Genomic DNA, 18112 nt, shown 5'->3' with positions numbered 1-18112 from the left:
CCTACTTGTCCAGTAAAGTTATAAAAATCAGTACTAGCAAATGAGAAGAAATTACATTAATTTCTCTGTAATACCCAAGTGGGCGCTAAGCCCTGGGCCCTTAGGGCCATGTGTAGCACATCACAGGCTCTGAGGATTTACTCTTTCAAGTGTTGTATGAACTGTTTTGCATGATTGTTGGACTGTTTCTGTTGTAGTTAAAATAGATGAAAAATTAAAAAGCTTAATGATTAAATTAAATTCTAAAAACATAAACTAAGGAATGAAGAGTGTGCTTCTAATGATGGCCTGTGCTCAGTCAAAATGGAACTACAAACTCTGCCGCCGCCTTAGGACAAGAGCCTGTGCTAGCATCAGAGTGCATGCTGAAGGCATTGGCCTTTAGTGTGCATAGTTTTAATATTCTGTTCTGTAATCTATAAATCTTTGTTTGATGAGTCCTACAGTCCCTGCTGCTGCTCAGTAACAACATCTCTATGGTCTTCAGTTCCTAGTCATTTTACAAACGTAAAAATATGCATTAAAATCTTGGATAAAAATGAAAGAGGTATGGCACTGGTTGTGCACACATACTATATACAGAGACTATAGTCCTAAAGTGGGATCGAATTCCGGTCTCGGTGCATGTGCCCTCCCCAACTCTCTATCCCCATATTTCCTGTCTCTTTTCAGCCGTCCTACCAAAAATTAAGGCCAAAAGCCCTTAAAATAATCTTATAAAATAAAAGAAGTATAACAAATTAACATTGATAAATACACAGATAAATGAAGAAAACTTAAAAGCAGATGCAACAAACTTTTGAGGAATTTGTGAATTTTGTGTGCAGAAGATTTTATGATATGAATAATTAAGTCAGCATATACATAAGATATCCCAAGGAAAGAGCGCTGCAGTAATGATTCTTAAATCCCAGAGATGTGTTAACATGTTAGCAGTTCTGTTTTCATTGTCACAAAGTCTATGATATTTTTGAGTGACTTTAGTTAAAAAGCCCAAAACAAGGTCTGTATTAAGCACACACTTAAGAGATTTTTTGACATTTTTCTGCAACATATAATACATCTGGAGGTGAATTCGTGGCTTGATAAAATGCAGCTGCTAATAGCTGGTTTGACTGAGGCTACAGAGTTTATCAAAGACATTAAACGCCAACAATCATGGCGCCCACTGCGGCTGATGTGCTACCCTCCCCACACCCCCATTCATCATTTATTCTGTTACCTTTCATAAGTGCAATAATTCAACTGCTAATACACCTTATTTTAAAGAGTGCATACATTTTATATATTCCTTTGTGATTATATTCATTTGTGTCTCTTTTAACTTCATTTTAAATGCATAGTCTATTATGTTGTCTTTTTGTGACTCAGTAAACGGGAGACTGGTAGAGTAAGTTTTTCATTGCATAGAGTAAGCTGTCTTTACTGTGCACATGACAAACTTAAATCTCCTTCATGTAAACTCAACTACTGTTGTCCTTTTCACCTGCTGTTTCTTGCAATAAAAATACTCTGACTCAAGTTTGCATTGGTTGGTCACACCAAGAGGAACGTCTTTTATAGTTGATAATGTGACACCAGACAGACTATTTCACATGTCAATTACATTGGATATTTCTTCTCCTTGTGAGCAACAGCCCATCAGCGGTATTTGGGGTGGGCAGAACCTTTCTAAAAAAACACTTGGAATATTCTGTCCCTCAAATTCATTATGGCCCAATCAGAGCAACAAAATAAATGACCTATAGCGGGGCACCAGTGACAAGGAGTAAACTAAACAACGCAAATTGGACAACAGCTGTTGTCATGTCAATACATCATTAGCCTGATGGCTTAATTGCCTAAGTCATTATTTTGGCCAAATTGTGATGTCTGCCTAACTCTAACACTACTGATTCATTGTGCCTTATTTTTTTGAAAACCTTAAAATATGACTTAGGCAATTGTGCTATAAGGCTATCGACAGGCTTCTTTACTATCAGTGAAGCCAGCTGTTGATTAGACTCTTGCCAGAGATAGTCAGGAGAAGAGCAATAACATATATTACACAAAGAAAAGCTTTCAGTGTCACCTAATTCTGCTTAAACTGTTGCATCCCACGTAATTTCTTCACTGGCTGCCATTGTTTACAGGCTAGCAGTCACTTCAACTAAACAGCGCCTGTGATGATGCTGATTGGTCTCACCATTCTCACACTGGGAACAAATGTACTTTGCAAGATGGATCATCCTGTTGACGTATATGGATGGTCCATCCATCAGTTCTACAAGGTTAGTCGAAGGGGGTGAAAGTGCAAAATTAAAGATGGAAGCCTGATGGTGGTGATGTTGAACTGCTGACTGGGCTATAACTCCTTTGTAGCCTAACTAGCAAAGTTATGAAAGTAGCTGTCACTTCAAAGATTACCTTCATAAGCAAAATGTGCAAATCCCATAAACGTAATTTCATCATAGAGCTTATTGTTGGAAAAAAAAAACTTTAACTTTAGTTTTTTGTTAATGGAACCCAGGCAACGCTAGCTGCGAGCTAATTGGCCTAAAAGCAGGTCATACCAACTAATCTAATGCTCTGATACTTTTTTAAGTCTAGTTTGATTGGTAGATTTGTTATTTCTGGCTACCATCTATGTGTCAAAATTAAAAACTTTGCATGTTTTAGCATATACCAGCTCAAATATGAGAGATAATGATTGTTCTTGTAGATATCTAAAATGGTCTTTAATGATTGCAAATCCCACCAAAGCAAGGGTCAGTTATGTTATCAGACCATTCATAAGTCATTTGATGTTTATCGTGCTTAGGTCATCTTTAATGTGTAGTATATAGGATGTAACCTTCTGGAAACTTCAGCCATTTGAAGAAATCCTTCATAAGACCTGTTCGATCACAGCTAAAACTTTGATTAGGTTTTCCTTTAAGTCTCTTAAGTCAAGTTATTGCCTGCGACTTAACGTAACCCTGCACGTCCAAACCTGACCTCTCACGGAATCCCTTTAGCAGCATGTCAGTCTCACAAACTTCACGCAGCTTTTATTCTTTTGTTTTTATTTTTTTCACCAAGCGTCCCTGTCATCGCAGGTGTGAGCCAGAGAAATGCTCGTCATATTTCCACAACCAGCAAGGGCCACAACACAGCTGCCAAATCCGGGGATTGGACTCGTTGGATTTGCTGTTGCCTGGTTAATCTCATTACAAGAATGAATTAAAGGGAAAAATTGCTGACGACTTAGATGAAGCCCTGAGGAGGTCATATCAGACAAGACAGAAGTATTGTCTAGTCCTTCCTAATCCCTCCTCACACAACAAACACATGCTAAACCGAGTTTATTCTGCCAGTTACAAGAAGCAGATTAGATTATACAAGCATCATAAATGGAGGTGCATTCCAGATGTATGCTTGATTTAATTTAAAGGCATGAACTCACATGACAAAACTGGTGAAAAATAACTTGATTCAGGAGTACAGGTTTAATTTGTAACATAAACTACAATTTTTACAGTTGGCAAAACCGTTGAGAAACTTGTCACTCTATTGTTTTCATTTCATCCCAGAATTTGGGCTAATTATGAGGGTAATTATCCTGATTTCAAGGTTGTTCCTTTAATCGCATTGGCCTTTAGTTTAATCATAAGCAAAAGGATATGCCTGTAATATGCATGGAAAGATTTACTGTTTTGAAAGTTTGGCTTGATTGAAAAAAGCGATCACATATCCCAGTTTTTTGGGTAAATTTCAAGCGTAATAAATTTTTTTTCACACACAATAAGGCTGTAGAAACAGTGCTTTTCCTCAGTGAAGTCATATAAAATAAACTACAGAATAAACTTGAAAGAAATAGAAATTAAATCTATTTTTTAACTTTTCAAAGAATTACTGTGCAGCTCAGTGCCGCTTAAACAAATCAGTCACACTAAAGCATGCTCCCAAAATAGAAAAGAAAGGCATAAAATATTAAAAGAGGAAGTTAAAGTGGACTTACCTTAAATTCCTGCCCAGGAGCTGAGCTTGAAAATGCTTTTTATTTCAATTCTGATGAGGGTAAAAGCCAAAAACTTAAAATAGTCTTCAGACAGCTCACGGAAAGTGTTTCCACTGTTCCCCCCTCACGTCTAACTGATCGGCCTCCCTCTAACCAGCCAACTGTCTGCTGCCAGCTAACTGCCTTAACTAAAAAAGACCCTTTAAATACCGATTCATTTCATCTCCATTAGCTGGCCTTATCTCCTGCGGTAAGCCCTCCCTGTCCTGACATCACCATGATTTCCCTTCCAACTGCTTGCTGCACCTTGCAACTGTAATTACTGCAGCAGCACTGGCCCTAAGCATGGAGTGCTAAACCTCTTTCATCGTTTACCTCACAAATCCCTTGTTAGTACTTTAGACCATGGTTAAGACACCTAAATGCTTAGCTTCCTTTTCCAGTGGCAATATGGCCAACCCCTCCTTAACTGCTCAGGGGCCACATGCAGAGCAGCTAAGTGATGCTGTGTGTAGATTTTATAAATCCAACAGATCAGCCTTGTTTTTGTGTTTTTTCCTCACGTCTAGTTTGGTTGTCACAAGTGCCTGGCTCCCCAGGGTGCCAAAAAAAGTTGACCCAAACATTCTTGGTGGTGATTTGCTAGAAATCCGCCTAAATTTTGGCCGGATCATCCTCTCAGACCTCTTAATCTGACAGTTTGTGCTCACCCCCCGCGTACATCATGCAGGCCTTTGAATGATGTTTTTCTTTAAACTCTGGTGAGCAGCAAGGTGTGCGCAACAGGGGGGCTGAGGGGAGGTTACTGAACAACAACCATTATTTGAATGGGGGGTCAAGGTAGTGTTTCTATCTGGTCATACCAGCAGCAAAACAACAAATAAATCTGTTTGATAACATACAAGTAAATGCTAATATTTTAAGGTTTATATTAGTGCCATCACATTACGAATCACAGTTGATTTTAGAATTTCTGTAGTTCATTGCCTTTTTGTCCTATTTTAGAATTTTGCTATTTTAATTTTAAACAGTTTTATTTTATTTTGGATACTCTTTCTGTCTTAATATAAGGGTAATTGACTTCCTGTTTAGATACAGACCTTTTATTTTGAAACATAATAAATAACTTTGGGTAGATTGAAGATTATGATATGAACTTCACAATGGAGAAAGGAACTTGTCATGGGATGACAAGGAAATATGGGAACAGTAAAAAGGTAAATGTTTGATATCACAAGGTGCAGATTAATTTTGACTCGCCCACTCAGCTGTCTGTGAGTTTTTTTTTTTTAATGAAATGAGACATTAAGGAGCAGTGATAGACTTATTTTACATGACTGCAAGACAGTCTGACAACAGACCCCAGCTCTCAGAGGCCTCCTAGTTCTAGACCGCTACTGTGAGATACTGCCTCTGTCAGCACAGAAATACACGCTACACTTTCAAAATAAAATCGGATTAAGCTTCAGCAGCAATGCATAAGCTCTGCCTTAAGTTATGGTGTAAAGTAGTATTGTAGTACCTGAGAATGGTCTTTTGAATGTCTTGGTCTTGTCTCAGACTCAAGAGCATTTTTACTTGGTCTTGTCTCGACTGGCAGGACTCGGGATTTTCTCGGTCTCGACCAGCACTGATCTGCTGATCTATTTTCTTGACTTCATGTTATAGATCAATTTTCTTGTGATAATAAGGAGAAGCACTTGCAAAAACAACAAATAGCTACACCTGCAAAAACTCGGACATCAGTCCAAATTAATTCTAGTCAGAAATACCTCTGAATACTTACTTTAGGCCTCATTCACTGGACAAATCTAGATAAACATCTCATTTTCATATATTTAAAATAGTTCGAGTTGTCAGTAGCTTTTAAAGACATACAAGGATTTATTTTTTACAAGAAGTTAGTTGAACAAATTTGGTAAGATTTGAGATTTTCACATGTTTTGTTTTGAAAGAGTTGCAGGCATCTTGTTTTTATCTGTCAAATTTATTAAAAAGAAAACTAAAATTAAAGAGAGAATGCTCTTTAACTGTTCAACCTTATCATGTTTTTTTTAAATTAATTTTTATTGTCTTGGTCTTGTCTTGGTCTTGTCTTGGTCTCAGTCCTGACTTGGCCTCAACCCCCAAAAGTCTTGGTCTTGTCTTGGTCTCGGTGCACTCTGGTCTCAGGCAAGTCTTGGTCTCTGATGGTGTGGTCTTGAGTACAGCACTAGTGTTGAGTCCACTCTAAACTCTACGTTGAAACCAGTTAAGTTATAACTGAAGTTGTGTTATTGTTTGGTTGCACCATAGAGATGTAGGGTTGATCTTAACTATTCAAGATTTACGTCCAAACTAACCAAAATATTGTGGCAGTTATAACATTTTCTCTTATTTTAACCAATCAGTGAAAAGCATTTGCTAACCCCATGTTTGCTACAGATGCTAAAAAGAACTTGTGCTGACTGCATCTGCAAGTGTGGATAAAAAATATGACAAGGCATTTTGCATATGTTAGTATTGAAGCCTATGCCCAAAATCTAGAGCTAGTATAAAATAACAACAGACATCGAGTGGTGAAATCGCTAAAAACACGAGATAATTTAACAGTAGAAATTATCTCCACTCATGGAAAACAACAGTGTTATTGATCATGGAGAACGCAGTGCTGACACTTAATTTCCGGTAAAATACTCTATCCCTCATCATCCTCCAGGGGGTTATCCCATCTCTCAGAACTATCACTATGACAACCATATTCTACTTTACACCTAGTAGGGGTTAGGTGTAAGAATTAAGTTATAACTTAAGCCAACTATCACAGCTTGTGCAACACCTTAAATTTTAGGAGAGCGTAAACTCTGTCATAAGTAAGAACTTATATTCAAACTACACAACGTTTGAACTTACAGACAGCTGGTGCAACCCATAGCTGGTTAGGGTTAGGGTAGGGGTTAGGATACCTAAAGGTAAAAGTCAAAAACCTGACCAAAACCTGATTACAAAACATTTAATAAAGCCGAGTTAGCAATCTGCTTAAGTACAAAGCTTGTCCTCCATGAAAACAAACAAACTAGCTAATGTAGCTAAGGCTAAAGTTAGCTACATGTACTGGGTTGGTAACAGAGCAACAGTATGTAGCTAGCATGTAGCTTAAGATAAAGCTAACAAAGCTATGTTAGCTAACAGATATAAATATGAAGTTAGCTAATGCTACGTTTTCCAAAGCTAGACCTATTTTAGAAGTAGTTGCAAAAACACTAACTCTCTTTAGCTCTATTCAGTAAAGCTAGCATAGCACAAGCCGACCCTCTGTTTGTGTAACTGATTCGAAAACACGTCTATACATAATTTAATCCTGGATTAGACCTCTACCTTTTTCAGTTTTATTTATGAAATGTTATTTAGTCTGTAATGTTTGCTATGAGGTTATTTCCTGAATGTAACTGCCACACTTTGTTAAAAAAAAAAACAAAAAACGAAAACATTGTACCAGCAAAATCCCGTCACTCCCATTCTGACAAAGGTGCCGTCACACAGTAGTTGTCTGTAAGAGGGGTGTCTGAGATCTGAAATCATTGTGGCTGCAGGGAGATGTTACAGTGGTTTGATCAATGTCTGCTGACAGGGACAATAAAGCTTGCAATTAATCATAATTAAAATAATTAAAGGCAAGCTTTCTGAACCTTAATTGTAGCACAATAAATGCATTTATGCTGACGGCCTTAACCTTTCTTTTATTTGAGTGCTGGTTTATGGTGATGTTCTGTCATGTTAGATGTTCATATTATAGTTTTTATGGTAATAAACTCGCCAGATTACTGTTTAAAAAAGAGCTGTTCACTACTTAAAAAATCTTACATATGATGACTGTGAAATTACCAAACTGTGTTTTCCTTTATGCCATTTTTCGATCCAGAAAATATTCACTAAATATTTAGCTGCTGCTGTTTAGCTTAGAAGCTGCAGAGCAGTGCAGATGTTCGTGTTGTTCTCTCACTGCTAGAAAGCTCCTGGTTTGAATCCCAGTTGGACAGTGCCTTTCTGTTTGGAGTTTAACACAATGTGCAAATGACTTTTGACATGTCTGTCTGTGAGTTTTAAAAATGAAATGAGAAAGGAGCAGTGGTGGACTTAATTTACATAAGTGAAAGACAACCCTGCAGCTTTCAGACACCCCCTCTTGCAGACCACCACTGTGAGACACCGCCTCTGTCAGGACCAAAATACTGCTAAAACTTTTAAAATATAGTTGGATTAAACTTCCGGTGAAGGGAAGGGTTATAGGTGCTTTTATCGTAGCTAATGTTATATTATATATTATACTAACTATTGCTGCACAAGTGCGAAACAAGAAAGATAGATAGCTGTCTTAACTACTGCAGATGTAAAATAAGCTTTATGTGTGAAAGTGTGTTTTATCAGCAGTGTAGAAATAATTTCCAGATATTAAAGCTCATTATTCCTCACTTTCCACTCTGATAGAATTACAGTCATAAATAGGTGCACATGATTCACAGTAGAACTGTGTGGGTTAATATGGGCCTAATACATTAAATGCAGTTTCACATTACTCCCACACTATGAAAATTACATTGTCCAGCAGCAGTGTGTATATGTGGGGGGGGCTATCATTCTGCACAGAAAAACTGTTTCATTATGGTGTGACCATTAAATATAATAACCTGGGTCATTTTCCCATGAACCGCTGCAGGATCACAGAAAAGCTGTTACTGGGACAAATGATCAGAACATGGGTAATACATTATATTGTTTTAAACAACGGAGGGAGAAGTTTTTAATCTGAAGCTATACCAAACTCTGTTGTAATTAGATTCAAGCCTATTTAAAGCTACCATGAGAAGGTTTTATCTGGATATGAAGTAGACTAAAATTGATTGTAATGTCTCTCAGTGGCCCACAAAAACAAATGCAATTGTCAGACACACGCCACCATGTTTTAAATATTTCCCACAGATTCTTCATGAGTGATGTGTTTGATTTTTTCAAGAAAGCAGGATGCATAATTTTATGAGAAAAATGTCTAACTGCTGCAGTTAAGCAGTTCTTAGATTTAATGTAATATGATTTCTAATGGCAATAGACATAAAGCTGATATTAGTAGTTGTAGCAGTTAGAGTCAGGCGGATCTACATGAACAGTCCAGAAGAACCTGCAACACAAGGGAGCTCAAGAACTCGCACATATGATTAGAAACTTAGATAGTTTATGTCAGTGGTTCTCAGCTAGTCTGGTATTAGGGCCCAGCACCACCTCCTTATGGGAAATAACAATCGAAAATTTAGAAAAATATTCAACCACTCAAAATCCTTTAACCCTTAGAGGTCCACTGGCTATTTTGTATGGAAGCCCGTTTCCACCAGATAGAAAAAAATTGTGAAAGTAAGGCAAATCTTAGTTATAATTATTAGATCAAAAGTCATAAATATGAGATAAAAATCATGAGATAAAAGATCATAATTACGACTTATCTCATAATGTTGACTTTTTATCTCATAATTATGACTTTATCTCATAACTTTAAGGTTTTATCTCATAATTATGACCTCAATATATCATAATTTCAACTTTTTATTTCATTGTTATGACTTAGGTTTCTGTTTTCTTTAATTGCCTAACTTCCACATTTTTTCTTTTTTTATGTCAGAAATGGGCTTCAATAATTTTGCCATTTTGTCAATAATTTTCTTTTGACAATATAAACCACTCAGTAAATTTATGTCATGCTTGTCTTTAGTATCATTTTTTTCTGCACTACCTCAACTTTATGAAATAAAAACTTTAAGTTTAATTTACTATATTAGATATAGGATCTCCAAAAGTTGCAGCCCCTCCAAAAATGGATTTTAAGAAATTGTTTTTAAAACAATATAATGTCATTTTTAAAAAGAAATTACAAAATGCTGAAATTATAAAAAAAAATACCAGTGCTCGTCCTGGACAGTAAGATCCACTATCCCCGATGTGTAAAATTATTTTTATATCAAATTCAAATTATATTTGCAGTTTTACTCGGTCTATCGACGTCAAACAAAAACAGAAATAAAGCTTAAAAATCATATTTTCCACATAAAGCAATTGCAATGCAAAATGTGGCTTTGATTTAATGTGACGAAAATAGTGGATGATGAAATCACACTGGCGTTATCATGGACTCCTAAGGGTCGAATAAAAATATTCTAAATAAATAACTGCAAACTTGAGAAAAGGACCAAAATTTACTTGCAATCACAGACCCCCCACCCCCCCCCTCCACACGCACACACACACACACCCACACACCCCCACACACCCACACACCTACACCCACACACACACACACACACGCACACACCCCCACACACTCACACAAATGCACAAGAAAAAGTATGGATGTGCTTAGGGCTTCAGCATTCAGTATGTGATTTAAAATCTTTATTTGGGTAATTGTAGTTAGAGGTAGGTAAACAGCTGTAAGACTGAACAACAGCTCCAACTGAAAATACACACGATTTTACCATCTTTTATTTGTATTCAATTTATTTGATTCTTTTAAAAATTTGGCCTTAGTTAGAGGATAAAATAAAGTGTAGTGTCTGAGGATAAGTTTATATCTCTAGAAACTTGATAAAATAATTTTAAAACATCAGGTAACAGATGTCTTTCTAGTGATAATGGCTCACCTTAGCTGCCCTCCTGCAGCACATCAGCAAAGTGCCTGCTTTGCAAAATGAGATGAACACAATAGGTTATGTATTCATACATAGTCAGTGACATGACATGCATATTTATGTGTCCAAATCTGTTATTTCCTCTTGAAAAAAATGTAGCAGTTCATTGCACATACCAATGTGTTCCACCAAACCTAATTTTTTAATACTTTTCCAGTGTTTTTTTTTTATATAAATAAATTCATATTTTGGCATTTCAAATTGTAGAAATGTCAGATGGTGCGACCGTCCGAGTAAATGAACAGATTACTGACACTGTTGAAAATTGCATTTGAATTGTGAAAAATTCAAATTAGAACACATTGGCATGATTTTATGGTTGGAATTTGTGAAGTAAACAAAAGTTATTAAATGAAATTAAATTTCACTTAACTAACACTGCAGTGTGCAAATGTTTTAGGCATGTAGGGCGCTAAGGAATCATCACAAGGCCTAATGTGCCAACCTGGGACTGGAAAGAGGGAGTGGGCAAAGTCAAAATAAAAACACACATGTCGATATGTGTGTTGCTCTAGCTCGACAGCATCTCTTTTGTCCTGGCCTTTTCATCCCTGGTAATATATGCCTGGAGGCTGCTGGCAGTTTTCGCACCCTTGGGGTATCCCAAGCATGACGATGGGCTTGTAACAACCCTACTACGGAACTGGATGGTAACCTAGGCCATGCTTGCTCATTACATCCACATCTTACTCCACCCTAGAGGTGCGGACTTTGTTCTTTTTTTTTCAACAGATTATTTTCCCATGCCCCTCATATGCAAGGACATCCAGAGCATGACCAGGACCGTGCCAATTCTTCCTGCCAGATGGTACAGATGCCTTACTTCAGCCTTAATTTGTGGCCATAACATACCTAAAAGCTCTACACAGTACTGTATATATTTTTAATGACTTGGAAATGAAGAGAATACACAATTTAACAAAAGCAGATGGGCCCTGCAAAGAAAGCAACAAGTAGCCTGCAACAAACAGTAGCTAAAAAAATTGATTGACAAATAATTATTTTCTCTGACAAAGCACTTAGCCAATCATAGTCTCGAATTTTGGAGTGACCAATCAGATTCATTGGATGGCTGTGGCCACCCCCTGGGTACACCCTTGCTTTAGCCACTCTTGCAAACACCCTACAACTTTTAACCATGCTTGAGTTGTGACAAAACAATTTCACAGCAATGGACTGAAAGTTTGTTCAAGCAGAATTAGTTGAACAATGACCTCTATGATAGAGGGTGGTTTGTCTGATGGGTTAGGGCAGTGTTTCCCAACCATTTTTCCTTAAATGATTTATAAGTGTCAAATGATCAGAATTGAAATCTAACTCAGGGAGGGCAATCATCATTTAATTGTATTCAGTTTTATTGTCTACACAGTGATATAATGACATGAGGCTTTGTGTTAGTCCTTTAAAAGGGTAGAAGATAGAAAACAGAAGTTGCAATCGTACAAAAACTACATTATGCAGGATAAAATTAGAACCATTGTATCTACTTCATTAGGGCGCTGTAAGTTTTTTGTCAAGAAATCAAGATTGAAGCATATGCTCCAGACAACAAGTATGCTGACCAATTTTACTGAAAAGAGACTGATAAAGGACTCAAGAATTAAGAGAAGAGCGCATTAGGGCTTTTAAACCTCTAATTTAAGACTCCCCTAGGTGTAAGCTTTTTATAAGGGATTTCAGTGCATGTTGTTTGCACCTAGCATTATAGTGTCACAGTGAGGCGAAGGGATCAGGGCAGGTTTAACCTCAAGAAACAGGTCCAGCTATAAATTCACTAAGTTGGCCCAAGCACGGAAACCATCCATCTTCTAATTGCAGTAACAATCTGGTATCCGGATCTCCTGGCTTTCCTGGATTCTACCCCATCAAATGGCAGGTGTACCAAAGCCGTAATCTCCAAGGTTGAGGAATTATGTCTTTTACAGTCGGTGGAAATCTTGTTTAGGTCTCGATTACTGCAAGATCCCTTATAGTAGGATTCTTCAGGATAAAGAAATCCTGAAATACCTGTAAAAGCTGTAGATCCTTGATGCACTGTGCTCATGGTGTAGCCAGTGAAAGGTCAAGTGCCACTTGTTTAAAAATGCTCAACAAATACTGTTTGGACTAAAATGTATTACATTCATTTATTCAGTTACTTCTAATTGAAAAATCCTTTCAGATTAAAGTTATTGGGATATAAAATAGGCATTCTAGGTTTACATGGTTTGTCATTAAATAACAAAAGTTCAGCTTAGGAAAAATAAGCTTCCAGTATACTAATGTCCTAGAAAGTAGTCTTTACATGTCTACGGCTTTACAATAAAATTACTTGTCCTGCAACAGTCTGATCAAACTCATGCTTCACAGCAGTATGTACTACAACATGATTTACAATCTGTCTAGAAGAAAAAAGAAAAGAGCAGAGCTGATTCAACAGTTTAGGTTCTAGTAGCTCAAAAAGAGAAGAGTCCACAAAAGTGTCTCTGAGGCTGTAGCCTGTTTCGGTACAATGTACTGAATGCTAATGTTAGCTAACATGGTCACAGTACAAAAATCAACATGTTTACAATACAAAACCTTGTTACTCCATCCATCCCTCCATTGTCCATTCTGCTTGTTCTGTTCAAGGTTATGAGGGCTGGAGAAGATCACAGCTGTCACTGCGTGAGGGGCAGTCAAACACAGGGCTGACATATACTTTTAGAGACAAACAACCAACCATTCACACATTCACACCAGAGAATATGTGAACTCTGCACAGGAAGTCCCTGTTCAGGATACCAGGAACCTACAACCTTTTTGTTTTGATGCAACAGTGCTAACTAATGCTCCATTGTGAAGTCTAAACTCAAAGTTGCAGTATCATCCCTAGTTAAAATGTTTGCCAATGCAGATATTTGTTAGGTTTCTGAAAGACGAGCTTTATGTTATTTGGCTTTGACTAGATTTAATAGGGTTTTTTTTAACCATAACTTACACAAAACACTGAATTTTTGTAGCTAACAACTGTGTTTACAACTTTCGTCATCTTATAGCATGTCCCAAATCGCATGCTTGTGTGTGTGTGGGTGGGGGGGCACTTGAGTGCATAAGTGCGTGTTCACACTGAGAAGCAAAGGAAACTCAAATGCAGTATAGGCTACTACTGGCACACAGTCCAAGAATTGAGTGTGTAACGATGGATACTTAGCACCCGCTAGAAACGCCATATTGGTGATGTAGTGGTTATTTTTTGGAACTGGGGCTTTAGTTAAGTATGCCAGCATGCTGTCTTGGCATAAAAAGTTAGCTGAGGTTTTACATAAGACAAGGCAAGCTTATTCCCCAAAGCATATATAAAGCATAAAATACACACAGTATTTTAATATAAGACAAAAAAGAAAGAAGTCTGACAATGAGCAAAAATAATAACATTCAAAATGTATAAAAGATCTTAAATGAAGAGAGAAATATTTAATTTTGTCAGGAAGACATTAAAAGCATATACTATAATAGCACATTTTTGAAGTAGAGATTAAGGCATAATAGCATCTGTCATTCATAAAGCTAAACTAAAAATAAGTGAAATAGTAACTAGAAAAGCACTCACAGAGCACAGACCTCCGCCATTAGCCCTATCTCCCAATAGTGAAGAATCCCTTAAAAATTTCCTGGATCCGTCCCCATGTGCCCCCCACCAATTACTCCCTCCCCGGTGGGGTGGAGACACAGTGAGGCAAAGCATTGGCTTCGCCACGGGTGAACTGTCAAGGTGGAAGCATTGCCTGCCAGTGCCAACAGATGCACTGACAGTCTCACCCATGGTATCACAGGACGACTAGAAGTCATGGCAGAGGGTGAAAATTCCACTATTCCTCCCAGCCTTGTGAGTATTCTTGCTACAATTCACTGTCTTTCTTTCTATTACGCTCCGACTCGTCTCCGGACGCACATCTTTCAAACTCTATAAACTCCAAAACTTTGAATAGAAACACGCAAAAAAATGCTGCTGGGATTAAAGTTACTCATGTCCGCCGTCTCCTGGTGTAAAGTGCTAACAGCGCAGACCTCCGCCATAAGCCCTATCTCCCAGTAGTACAGAATCCTTTAAAAAAATTCCTGGATCCAGACGGTGATCCGGATCACTCCCAAAATCTATTCAGTTTTTCCTTATGCCATTTCTGACATTTCCTGAAAATTTCATCAAAATCCATCCACAACTTTTTGAGTTATGTTGCTAACAAACTAACAAACCAACAAACCCACCCAATCACATAACCTCCTTGGCGGAGGTAAAAATAGGACACTAAATACATTATGTTTTTAAACATAAGAAAACTGAAAGTTAAATAGACAATTACAGTTAAAGGAAAGATCATGCATGATCACAGAATCTGAGCTGATGTTTGATGATAAATTAAAAGATTCAATGTTTCTTGACTACTAAAAATACTGTCTTCTGTTCACCTTGAGGGAAAAAATTGCTTTTTTTGCCAGTGCTTAAATATTAGTGAAGATTTTAACTTGCATGTGTAACTTACTATGTGCTTTAGTGTGCCTAGTATTAAACTCTAAATTTACTGTTGTCACAACTTTCCTCATATCCTCATATCACTGCAACATATTTGTGCTACATAACTAAAGAATTCCTAATATTAGATATTGTTTCCTAACCAGTTATTATTAGATTTATTTTTAGAAATTGTTATCATCTGCATCCAAGGTCTCTTACATGTTTTTACACTAAGCTGTCAGTCCTCTGTTTTCTGTCAGAGGCCTCTTTAAACACAAAACATAAATGTGGACAGGTGCCAGTTCTCACACTTTTTTCCCATCATCATCTCACATGTTAATGTATGGAGAGGAGGGCGTGCAGAACACGCGTGATAGATCTATATAAACGCCAACGACACTCACAACTACTACTTCCCAGGTAACACAGGTTAGCAGTAAGCAGAGGAGGCAACTCTTTGTGTCTGTAATTTAACCTACTTTTAAACCTGAATTTCTCTTTGTTCTAAATCGTTACAGGTTGTGGAGAAAAGATGAATGCCCTCCAGGTGATTTCCCTCACTCTGCTGTCCGTTCTGGCAGCCAACGCCCAGGTCATCTCACCTGGAAGATGCCCCAAGCCTGAAGTTCAGAAGAACTTTGATGCTGCCAGGGTGAATACCAAACCTCTTCATTATTTATCTTTATGACATGATACCCTGTCAGGAATACGGAAGCAATACTTTCCTGTCTAGGAAGTTAGTGAATAAAATAATCTAGGGAGACATAAAACAAAATTATCACTCCATGCCTTGTGACTCTGTTGTTTTAATCAGAGAAAAACACATTCCTGTGTTTCAAATAACTGGATTTCATGCTCTAATACTCCTTGTTCCTCCCCTGCAGTATCTGGGTAAGTGGTATGACATCCAGAGACTGCCTCATACTTTCCAGAAGGGTGAGTGCTGCACTGCCACCTACAGCCTGAAGAGCCCTGGAGTTGTTGGAGTCATGAACCAGGAGCTGCTGTGAGTATTTTGGCTACATCTCCAGTTTAAGTGAAGTTTGACCTCTGAAGTGAAGCGTACTTCAGGCATAAAACAAGACATTATGCAGTCTGTAGAAACTAGATTTGCGAATTCTTGTATTAAAATAATAAAAATAAACTATTAAAACCTCTACAACACTGAGAAGAGCATCTACTGGAGTTAAATTTTTTACACCAATTTCTGCTTTACGTCAAAAAAATCTTAGTGAAATTACGTACGTTTTTCAATAGAGAAAAGATAGGAAATTCCTTGGGGTCTCATGCCTCAAGAGGCCTCAAGATATCTTCAAAACAGATGAGCTTCACATAATGCAAATAAAGTTACATAAGTGAATGAAAGAGCTTCAAAAAGAATTTTACCATCCAAGAAACTCCCTGGAAAGGAACTCTGGCCCCTAGCTGCAAGGTCCAAACCCCTCAGAACACCCCAATTTCTTCATATCAAGCAAATTAAAGTTAGGTAGATACTTATAGATATACTAAAACAATTAATTTAATGGACTGTGTATGTTTAAATGGCATGTAATAAGTGAAAATGTATTATTTGAAACAGAAAAACAGATAGTGCACCAATATTAAGCATTTGTTTTATTTATCTAATTTAAATCTGGCCTTGAGGCATGTTAAGATAATTTTTGTTATGATATTCTCCTACGTCTGTTTATTCAGATTTGGGTATGTCCTACAGATGTGTACATTTGTTTTACCTGAAAAAAAAAATGCTTTAAAATGTTTTTTCACTCGCTACGAGTCCTTCAATCTAAATTGTGAAGTGTCTCATACTGGTTCTTGCCTGAGGCCTCCAAATTACAAAACATCCCTGGTTTTACCTAATTACAGACATAAACAGCTTCCATCTTAAGAAATATTTTATTCATTACCAGCAATGCAGGCCTCATTTTTTGCTTAGTGTTTGTGTCTTCAAAAAGCTTTTTGTCTGAATAGAAGATAGTCAAATACTATTGTTGTAAATATGTTTATTTTTTATGATTTCATTATTCATGTGCATTTTCATTGCCACCATTGAATACTTTTGGTTAAGTTACATTTGAATACAGTCATAGAGTAACTGTAACTGAGCTTATCTGCAGTGTGACACTTATATCTTTTGCTAAATACTTACTCTACCACTGGTGTCAGTGTTTCTAATCTCTACTGTTTCTCTCAGCTCTGACGGAAGCATCAGCACCATCAGCGGCTCTGCATGGGCTAAAGATGCCTCTGAGCCTGCCAAGCTGCTTGTCTCCTTCTTTGAGAGTAAGGGCCACTTTTAGAACTCTGGGAAAAAAGAGAGATGTCCATTCTAGCATTTCCAGTTAAGCACATGGTCTTACACTGGAGTAATTGTCAATTCTGACTGCCATGTTTCTTTTCCTCCTGCAGACTCTCCCCCTGCCCCTTACTGGGTGCTCTCCACCGACTATGACAACTACTCTCTGGTCTACAGCTGCACTGACCTCGGTGTGCTGCATGTCGAGTTTGCCTGGATCATGAGCAGGCAGCCCACCCTGTCTGAGGAGACCCTAGAGGATCTGCACAGCACCCTGACCTCCATCGGAGTCAAAGTTGACAAGCTGCTGACCACCAACCAGGACCCTACTCTCTGCAGCGCCATGCACCAGTAAACAGAGCAGATTCATCGTGCTGGCCCTTAGACTGATGTGTGGTGCCTGACATCTCACTGGACCTTTCAGTGGTGTAGTGCAGGGTATACATGGGTATATGGAGTATGTTCACTAACTTCTTGGTCTCCGTAGAGTATACCCACCTCCAGATGAAGAGTATACCCAGAAAAGAGTATATCCATTTACATTATACCCTCTTCTGCATACACCACTATACTGCATGTACCTATCATGCAAAGTCAATGTAATAAACTTATTTAAACAGCACTGCAGGCTTCTGTGTCTTTTCGGTGGA

The 18112-nt window shown here is 37.7% G+C and overlaps 1 protein-coding gene across 1 annotated transcript; it reads left to right on the top strand.

The window, feature by feature from the left end:
* Positions 1-15695: 15695 nt before the first annotated feature.
* LOC121520699 (apolipoprotein D-like) lies at positions 15696-17817 on the top strand. The gene is made up of 4 exons (XM_041804274.1): positions 15696-15818; positions 16051-16172; positions 17361-17449; positions 17576-17817. Exons 1-4 carry the CDS (start codon positions 15699-15701, stop codon positions 17815-17817), a joined length of 573 nt encoding a protein of 190 aa, XP_041660208.1. The 5' UTR covers positions 15696-15698.
* The last annotated feature ends 295 nt before the right edge of the window (positions 17818-18112 follow it).

Source organism: Cheilinus undulatus, linkage group 13, assembly GCF_018320785.1.
Source record: "Cheilinus undulatus linkage group 13, ASM1832078v1, whole genome shotgun sequence".
Classification (NCBI taxonomy): Eukaryota; Metazoa; Chordata; class Actinopteri; order Labriformes; family Labridae; genus Cheilinus; species Cheilinus undulatus.
This window is presented reverse-complemented; position numbering and strand designations above follow the sequence as displayed.